The 9,416-nt window shown below is 31.9% G+C and overlaps 1 protein-coding gene across 1 annotated transcript; it reads right to left on the bottom strand.

Annotated features, from left to right (window-relative positions):
• Positions 1-6,858: 6,858 nt before the first annotated feature.
• LOC108450377 (dof zinc finger protein DOF1.4-like) lies at positions 6,859-8,964 on the bottom strand. Its single transcript, XM_017747971.2, has 2 exons — positions 8,782-8,964; positions 6,859-8,575 (listed from the first exon to the last, which is right to left on the bottom strand). The coding sequence occupies exons 1-2, from the start codon at positions 8,836-8,838 to the stop codon at positions 7,592-7,594; spliced, it is 1,041 nt and encodes a 346-aa protein (XP_017603460.1). The 5' UTR covers positions 8,839-8,964; the 3' UTR covers positions 6,859-7,591.
• Between the last annotated feature and the right edge of the window lie 452 nt (positions 8,965-9,416).

The raw sequence follows: 9,416 nt of genomic DNA, 5'->3' as shown, positions 1-9,416 counted from the left end.
TTAATAATATTATTTTAAAGTTTAAAATTAAAATTTTTATTAAGAGTATAATATATTTTTTATTATACATCTAAATTTTAAACATTTCAATCGCGGTTCATATCTACAAATTATCATTAAAATATAACTTTTCTAGTTACCCTGTAGCATTGTAACATCCAAGTTCTCCTATTATCTGCATGCTTTTATTAATGTGTCATTGGTAATATAGTCTTTTTCGTAGTAGACATTTCACGTCGAAGATCATAGGAGGATCTATAAGAAACTTTCCATAGTGGGCATTGGGCTGCTAACTTCGCAGTTCATTCGATATGACAAAAGGTATTTTCATGACATGGCTGAGAAAATGAAAGAGAGAGACAGAGAGGGAGAGCATACCAAAATTTTTTTTACTTCACTTTGTTGTTTTTGCAATAAAAAAAAAAAGGGTTGGTGAGAAATGCATGGAAGAACAATCCAGTGTCTAGCTTTAACACCGCATCAACATTTGAATGATATTGTTGGGTGATGACCGCAACTTCTGGCCCTTAGGTTTAGGGTCCAAATTTATTATTTTAATTTTAGTTTTGAACGGCTATCCATCCTATATATGTATATTGTAAGCATGCATCAGTGGGTTACTCCACTTCCGATCAAACATCCAATCGATATGGGGACTGAGAAGGCCCCATTCATCCATCATTTGGTCAGTCGGTTTTGTTGTTCCAACTTATAATTCCAGGACAAATGGTCTTTGTGGACTATACCCTTACCCTTTACCTTTTCCTTGTGAATTTTATCATCATCATCATCATTTTGGTCAGCAATCAGCTCGCTATGTCCTAGTCATTCGCTATCTTTACTGATAAAGAAAAAGATGGGGCAATGTCATTGCCACTTTCACTAATCACTGTACTGCACTACTTAATCTCTTCATATTCGTATGTACCTACATTTTTTATTTATTTTTGGTAAAACGTAATTATCTGGTATGCATTATGACAACTATTTAACAAATTATTGAAAGGCTATCCAAAGTAAATAGTTTGAGTGGATTTGAAATACATTCTCACCCTCATCTATATCCACGTGTTTACACATCATCTTTAACATGATTATTGTTTACATGCTTTTAGATTTTTTTTTTTTAATCTGAAGGGACTTTTAAGAATACTATATCATATCACAAGGAAACAACTTATGTGGAAAAAGAAAAAAAAAGGCACAGTTATTTTTTCACATAAGTATAGATGAAAATGAAATTACGGAACAAGTAAAAATTTTATTGTTTTAATTGTAAGTCCAAAATTCAATGCATATATTTATTTTTATGTAATACTTTTGGCTTGCAAAATTATTCACCCTTTTTTGTTTTGTCGTTATTCCTATTTTTATATAAAGTATATTTTATTTTTATTTATAACAGTCAAATCCATAAATCGATAAAAATATAAGTAAACACGCTTAAACTTACATCCTTTTTTCGTATCATCTTAATTAAATTCAAGCAATGTGTTTTATCATTATTTTTGACTTTGGAAAATTATTTACCTTTTCTTTTTTGTTTTGTTGTTATTATTATTTTTATATAAAGCATATTTTTATTTATATCATTTAAATTCTTAAATCGATAAAAATATAATTAAATATGTTTAAATTTATATATTTTTTATCATATCATTTGAATTGAGTTCAAGTAATGTATTTTACCATTTGATTAAGAAATGTACTTAAAATGGAGATTATGTTGTAAAATCTATAGAAAGCTTTGATTCAATTATAAGAAAGATTTATTTGGTCAAAATTGAAGTCGAAATGAAACCACCATACATCGCCCATAATGTATTAAGTAATTAGTAATGGGGCAACATATAAATCGAGATGAGAGTTAAATTGAGATAATATTGGGTGGAATTTTTGTTGCCCCCACATCCTATCCTAATCTGACTGAACTAAACCCTTTGCCCTCGTCAACCCAACTAATTAACCCCTTATTCCCACTTGTCTCGCTCTGGTTTTCTTATAAACTTTTGGTATTTTCTGAAATAATCCATTTATCATCTTTTAATCCTTTACATTATGATTTAATCTTTATAGCTTGGTTTCTAAATTTTAAAATTTCAACCTAATAATTATTAAATCTATTAATTAAAATGATGTGATTTTTATGCAAGTTTTTATATGAAAATAATAAATTAACATTACATTAATATGAGATAAAATGTTTGTTGTATAAGATTTTAAAAATAAAAAATTTTAACTTAACGAATTTAATAGATGTTGTTTAGATAAGAATGAAAATTTTAAAAAATACAATAATTGATCAAATTAAAATATAAGGACTAAATCCGCAACTTAAGAAATAACAAAATGTCTTCTTTAAAATATGAATTTTAACTTTTTTTTTATGTAATTCTTACTCGATCTACTATCTAGTACTATTAAATAACAAAATCAACAGCATAATATGTTGTAGTAATTTCTTCCATATTTAGTAAGAGATTATATAAATTTGTCTAGAGGCCTTTTCATCCATCTTCATTATTTGGATGAAATTAAGAGAAAATGCTATATTATTTTGTTAACTTTAGATGGAAGCAAAAGTCTTTTTTTTTTTTTCCTTAAATGAAGGATCAAGGGATATAACTTATCAAAGAAGTATTAAAGTGAAGAGAACCGTAACATGAGGCTGGTCCATGCATGCACATGCACCATCCCCCCCTAAAGAAAAAATAAATGAAATCAATGAGTAATTTCTTTACACCCCAAAGTCACAAACATGAGGCAAAGGACAATGAATTAAGGAATAAATGTTGGTTCTAGAAAAAAAGGTGGTGAATTTTAATATTTATAACAAATTAACAGTCATAAATTACAATAGTCGTAGGACTTCAAGCATTGAATGGTCAATTTTCCTTAAAAATTGGTACTAGAAAATTTTCTTCTCATTGAAAAAAATAATAATATTAAATAAAAAAGTTCAAATTCGCCTACAAATTCATTTTTAAAACAACCCCTTTTCTGTGTAAGAGTAACACAACAAAGTCTATAATTCTTGTCAATATTTTGAAGAAAAGGTTGGCTGAAAATCTCCAAGAAAAATTCATAAATCTCCTTTGCAGTAGCTTGGAAATGAAGGGTTGACACCATAATATACCTATACCATCCCCAAAATCACACGCATTCACTGGTTATACAAATACATTCTGTCAAAGTTGGGTAGAAATGGGTATTGAGATCAGCAAAATTTTCTCCCCCACACATATATACATTATATATATTTTCAACTGCTCATGTTTTTTCCTAGTATTGGGCTACTTGTCGTCTTCCCTATGGCTACCAAAAGAATGATTTGGTCAGCCTTGCAATACAGTATCTGACAAGTTAAAAATTAAATAATTACTATATGGTAATGTTGTTGGTGGGTTTTAAAACCTTTTGATTAAGACTGATTTTGTTTTCTGTTATTTAATAAATAACATTTTTGAGCTCTCATTGTCAATTAAAATATTGAGTAAGATCCTTGGTCGAATTGTCTTCTACTAATTATGTCAGATGATGGAGAAGTTTGTGTGATTGTTACACAATGGAAATTTGTTACAAACTATTGAGTCATTGAAAAAGATGATTTAAGCCTCTAAGCTTTTTTGAATGGTCAAAAAGATGAAAAAATTTAGGCCGCAGAGAAATAATTGGAATACAGTGTTACAACTTTTTCCCATTTTCACAAAATGTATCAAGATTGGGCTCGCAGATGAATTGTACATTTATTTTTAAAAAGCCCATATTTGACCGGGAAAAGAAAACCCAAGAAGGAAGATGGTATTTTTGCATTGATCTCAGCATAAAATCCTCACAGTTTATTTGAGCAAAATACTCATGAGGCCAGCACCGATAAATCCATGTTTAGGTTTGTCTCCAAGATATCAACATACATTCTCATTGGAAGCGTCCTGCATTCAATATTGGCCGATAATATTGTCTAGAATTCATCCTAATCTTCTATTATTTTTTATAACTGGTTGTGCTTTAAGTAATTGGTTCCCAAGGGTAACATGAAATTAATGCAGAGATATTAAACTCAACCACAAACAGGTAGCTACCTTTTTTCTCATGGATAATAGATCATGGTTTTGTCACTCCATGGATAATAAATCTAAGATTGAAATAATACATTAATTTAAGGTGATAATTAAGAGTAGGAAGTTGGTCCCCCCCAGACAATATTCAAAACGCCCCACTACACCTCGCTTAACCTACAACGTCATTGCTTTCGAAAAAAAAAAGAAAAAAAACAAAGCTACAAGTTTATCAATGAAAGCACTATGACAAAGTGAGAGCTTTGTGGCAGCGGCAGCATTGGCTTATTCTTTTCCTAGAGACTATATATCTGGTCTACTTAGCCGAGTATAATGCAGTAGATCAAAATGAGCCTGGGTTTCCCTCACATGCAAATATCTGTGGGGTTTTGAGAGTGAACCAACTGCAGAAGTGAAGAACATGTTGGTCAGTCAAGGTTCCAATTTCCTTTTATCGCTTTGGGTTAATACACCATTTGGGCTTTTCAATTTTGTATTTAAGTTTTTTTAATCCTAATTGAGTACTTTTAACTTCAATATTCAATTAGGTACCCAAATTAAACGATATTATCTGACCAAATGAATGTTTGACAAATGTACTCTAGTAAAAAACCATATGTATTTAATTGAGACAAAAAAAAAACTCATGTACCAAATTAGACATCAAAGTCAAACTCAAGTGTTTAACTGAGGTAAAACGTAACTTAAGTATTAAAGTGAACATTAAAACTAAAATCAAATACCAAATAATATATTAATCCTATCACTTTTATAGATCAACATATCTTTTTTTGTTTTGATACTAATATATTTTAGAGCTAATGTATTTAAATGTGTCATTCCTTATTTATAGATTTTGTTCAAATATTATATGTATTGATAGTTTAATTTTTAATATACCATATTATATATATGCAAATGTTCCTCAGCTATATATATGTACACCTATGTTTATATGCAAATATAATTTTAAAATAATTTAATTAAATGATTATATTTTATTTTAAATATGATTATAAGAAAATAAAAATAATTAAAACAAAAAAAAAGGTTAAAATCTTGCAGCAATAGACGTAGGCTGACATAAAAACAACCCTATACTGTCAAAGTACATTAAAAATTTGGACCTAAACAAAAAATAGGTTATTGCATGCCAATTTAAACCGGAAGCGACGGTCTATTATCAAATGCAAATAACAACCTTTAATTTGGGGTGGTGGTTTCCCCCATCAACTGTTCGTTAGTTCTGCAACAGGATTCTTGCATTTGGATACTAAACACGAAGCTGATGTGAGGTTTGAAAAAGTTATTAAATTTGGTAATTAGCTCTAATGGTATTTTTTAATTTAATATCCCCACTTAAGATATAACATTATTGCTATAATTAATAGAAAGTATGTTAAGATGTTCATTAGCAAAATCCCATAAGGATTTTTGGATTTCTAATATTGACAGAGTGGTGCAATGCAATTATGCATTCATAATTCCATTACAACCTTAAAATCAAACTAGTAATAATGAAGTGATTAGGTCAACTATTACCAGTACCATTACTTTTCTTCGGCATGCTAATCAGGATCTACAAGCACTCATATGAAAAGGTGTTGAGAATCTAACAGACTACTGATTTTTTTGCAGCTTTTAAAAGTGCATCACCAACAATACAAAGTACAGGGCTTGGACTCCAAGACACAAAACTATATTTTTTTACAAGGTAGTAAAGTTCTATATTTTCACCACATTAACAACGTTTAAACCCTAGTTATAAGGTGTTAGCAAGGAACTTCATCATTGCTACAGTTAATTATACAATTTGGATTTTAGTTTTCTTTTAAGTCCAATAATTTAAAAGATCAAATGGTTAAGAAGTTTGTGTTACCACCACAAGATCTAAGGTTTAAGTCCTAACAACATCATCAAAATCTTCCAAACAACATGTCATGATTTGATATAATTATTGGTTTGAATTTAATGTTATTTGAGTCGAAATTTATATTTAGATAAAATTCTTTTAAATTTAGTAAAAATGTGTATATATACTAATATAAAATACTTAAATAATACAATGAAATCAATGGTGCAAAGATAAACAAATATTAGTTGCAATGTAATATATATTCATATCCAAACTTTGAAGATGAAAGTATTCATATACCTACAATGAACATGGAGATGAATTTGGAGGTGCAGTGTCAAACTTGAAAGATGACAGAATTACCTTAAAACCGGAAAATTCCTTTTCTTAAAAAAAAAAAAAAAGGGCGAGGGGGCAAGGGATAACTATAACCAAAAGTAAATCTAACATTTACATAATAATCATAATTAGGAGTAATAACTATTGAATTCCTTAGCCATATATATATATATATAAAGGTCCCCATATATATCTTTCCCTTTCTCTGGTTAAAGCTAAGTAACACAAATTTTGCACGCAGCGAGAGAGAGAGAGAGAGAGAGAGAGAGAGAGAGAGAGAGAGAGAGAAAGTGGGGATGGTGGAAATGGTGTTTCATTGGGATGCATCCAAGCTGCTAAAATCCAACAGTGGACCTAATCTCCTTCGCACAGTTACTCTCTATCCCAAACGCCCTGCCATAACTCAACTCTTTCTTAATGTCTCTACCTCTCCCTTTCACTCTAAACCAGCCCATGCACTAACGCCACCCAACTAAATTCCAATCCCTTCCTAGTTCAATTACCTTATTGAATCCATCACGTTTTGACATTAATTAATGCAACCTACTTTAAAACAGTGACATTCATACATACACTATTCAAGAAGGTTTAAAGATGTAATTAAACTTTTCTTGTTTCGAAAAGCCGACAGAAGTTTATATATATGTATTAGAACTCAAAACAGACCATAATAATAACAGCGCCAAATTGCAGTTTGCAGGTACAAATCTCCCTCTCCATCTATACCATTAAATTATACCCCCCACCCCCCCCAAAACCACAAAATGTAAACATAAAATAACAGTAGGAAAAATAATTAGCTCCTCAATCCTCATTCTCATCTTTAATCGAGGACTGAAACATGTAGTACCCTAAAAACCCAACCTCATAAGTCATGCAATATATACACATACAAAATAGAATCCAAACTTACTGGGTTAAAAAGTTTGCAGCATGATGGAGCTAAAGCCTATCTCTTCAACACTGCTGCTTTCAGATGAGTGATGAGTGATGAGTGATGAAGGAGATGATACCCATCAGTGATAAGATGAAGAGGATCCGAGGTTCCTCTCAGCGCAAATAGGAACTTCTCAACCTTTGATTAATAAAACTTTAGGTTGAATTCTTGCAGCTGACATGATCCATCCGATCCAATCTTCTCCCATCCATGCTTCAATACTCAACTTTTATTTATTACAGTTTCCTTTTTTTGTTTTCAATCCCACCCCCACTATGACTGTAGAATCCATTACCGACAGTAGTAATCAACCGAAGCTAAGTACCTACAACGCCAAAATAATTAAAAAAAAAAACCCAAGAACGAGGGAGACAATTTGAAGAAAAAGAGTAGTCTAGTTTGCTAGATCAGAGAGACTGAGGACTCAAAGTTTGCCGGATCATTCCAAGCACCGACACTTGTTGTGCTCCAATAAACCGTAGGATCAGATAAACCCATTTGATCGAGCTGATTCTGGCATTGTACATTCCAATCCATTCTGCTTTGCGCTTCTTCAACTTTGATATCTTTCATGGTTACCCCATTTTCACCGTTGCCTGTCATTTGAAGGTCTTGGAAAGGTGATAAGGCTTGCAATTGATTAGGCAGTTGAGTATTTTTGACACCACCATTCATGAATTTGTGTTGGTAAAGTGTAGAAGCTAACAAAGAAGCAATTGTTGGTGCCGTGGTGGTGCTAGAAGATCCAAAGATATTGGAATAGCATGGAAGGAGTGGATTTGAAGTCACCACATCCTGGATTTGCTTAGTCGGGTTAGTGTTAAAACCATTTCGATAATCACCATCCCCAGTATCACTAGACACTATCCCAGAAGAAAACCCTAATCCCAGAGCGTTCACATCAGGCTGGAGATCATAACCAGTGACTGTTTCCGCACCCAAAACTCTTGAACTGAACCGAGGAAATGGAAGATTGATATCAGATGGGTTATTAGCTAACCCATAAAACAAAGGGTTGATATGATGACTTGAGGTTGAAGAAACATCCATCTGAGGTTGAGATGGAGTGTTAGCAATATTTGCACCAGATGTTGGAGAAGCACCATCTGTAGCTGATGCCGCCGGCCTCTTCACACGCTTGTTCTTCCTACATCCACCACCCACCGGAACGTTCCTTAAAGTTCCACCTCGAGTCCAATAACGCTTGCAAGCCTTGCAAAAGTGTCTTGGCTGCGACAAGCTGTAGTTGTTGTAGTAGCAGAACTTGGTGTTGGAAGAATCACAACGAGGACACTTTAGGACTTGCTGCTGTTGTTGCTGTTCATGGCTTGGTTTCTCCATAAGCCTAGCTGTTGACGCCATCAAATCTTTCTCATCTATATGATTCTGCAACCAAAGAGATGCATGGCCAAAAAGAGGAAAGAAATGAAAAAAGAAAAAGAAAAAGAGAGAAAAAATGAGTTAAAAGAGTGTTCTTAGAGTAAAATAGCAACACAACATAGATATTCCCTTCCAAAAGCAAACCAACAAAAATGGGGTCATGTTTTGTCGAATAATTGCTTGAGAGAGAGAGAGAGTACTGAAAATTAAACCTGTGGCCATTGATTAGCAGTTGAAGAGATAATCATCTTCTCGCAGTTACTCAACATTTTTCTTGTATTAAGGGAATCGTTGAAAACAAAGAGTAAACAGACAAAGAGCAGGTGGCGACGGGAGTATTTGTTTGATGGGCCTCAAATATTTACCATGGCTGACAAGAGTACCGTACCGCCATTTATGTTATAAGAATTACAAAGGAATTCTTTTTAATTTATATTTTATTTTGTTAATCAATTTTTTCACGTGATAGATCTGGTGTATACTTAATTAATTAAAATTTTAAGATTAAAAAATGGGAACAAAGAATATATGTATGGGGAGAAAAATACTCCAAATCCAAGAAGACAGAGAGGCAAAGCGGCAGAAGAGATGAATCTTGACAAGTTCAATAAAAAAAGCAACAAGAACATTTAACATGAGAGTTCTAGATCAGTAGATCCGGGTATTATCTTTGTGTTATATAAATTATTTATGGTAGATAAATTATTTTGAAACTACTTTTATTTTTTATATAAAATTTGGGAAAGTATTGTATAAAATATACACTACATTTCAGTATTTTTTTTCTATGTGATTAATACATCATTTTGAAAAAAATTTACCCTTGATCATGAACTCTGAACCTCCA

The sequence above is a fragment of the Gossypium arboreum genome, chromosome 5 (assembly GCF_025698485.1).
Source record: "Gossypium arboreum isolate Shixiya-1 chromosome 5, ASM2569848v2, whole genome shotgun sequence".
In the NCBI taxonomy this organism is placed as follows: Eukaryota; Viridiplantae; Streptophyta; class Magnoliopsida; order Malvales; family Malvaceae; genus Gossypium; species Gossypium arboreum.
The sequence above is the reverse complement of the archived record's forward strand: the minus strand, read 5'-3'. Positions and strand labels throughout refer to the sequence as shown.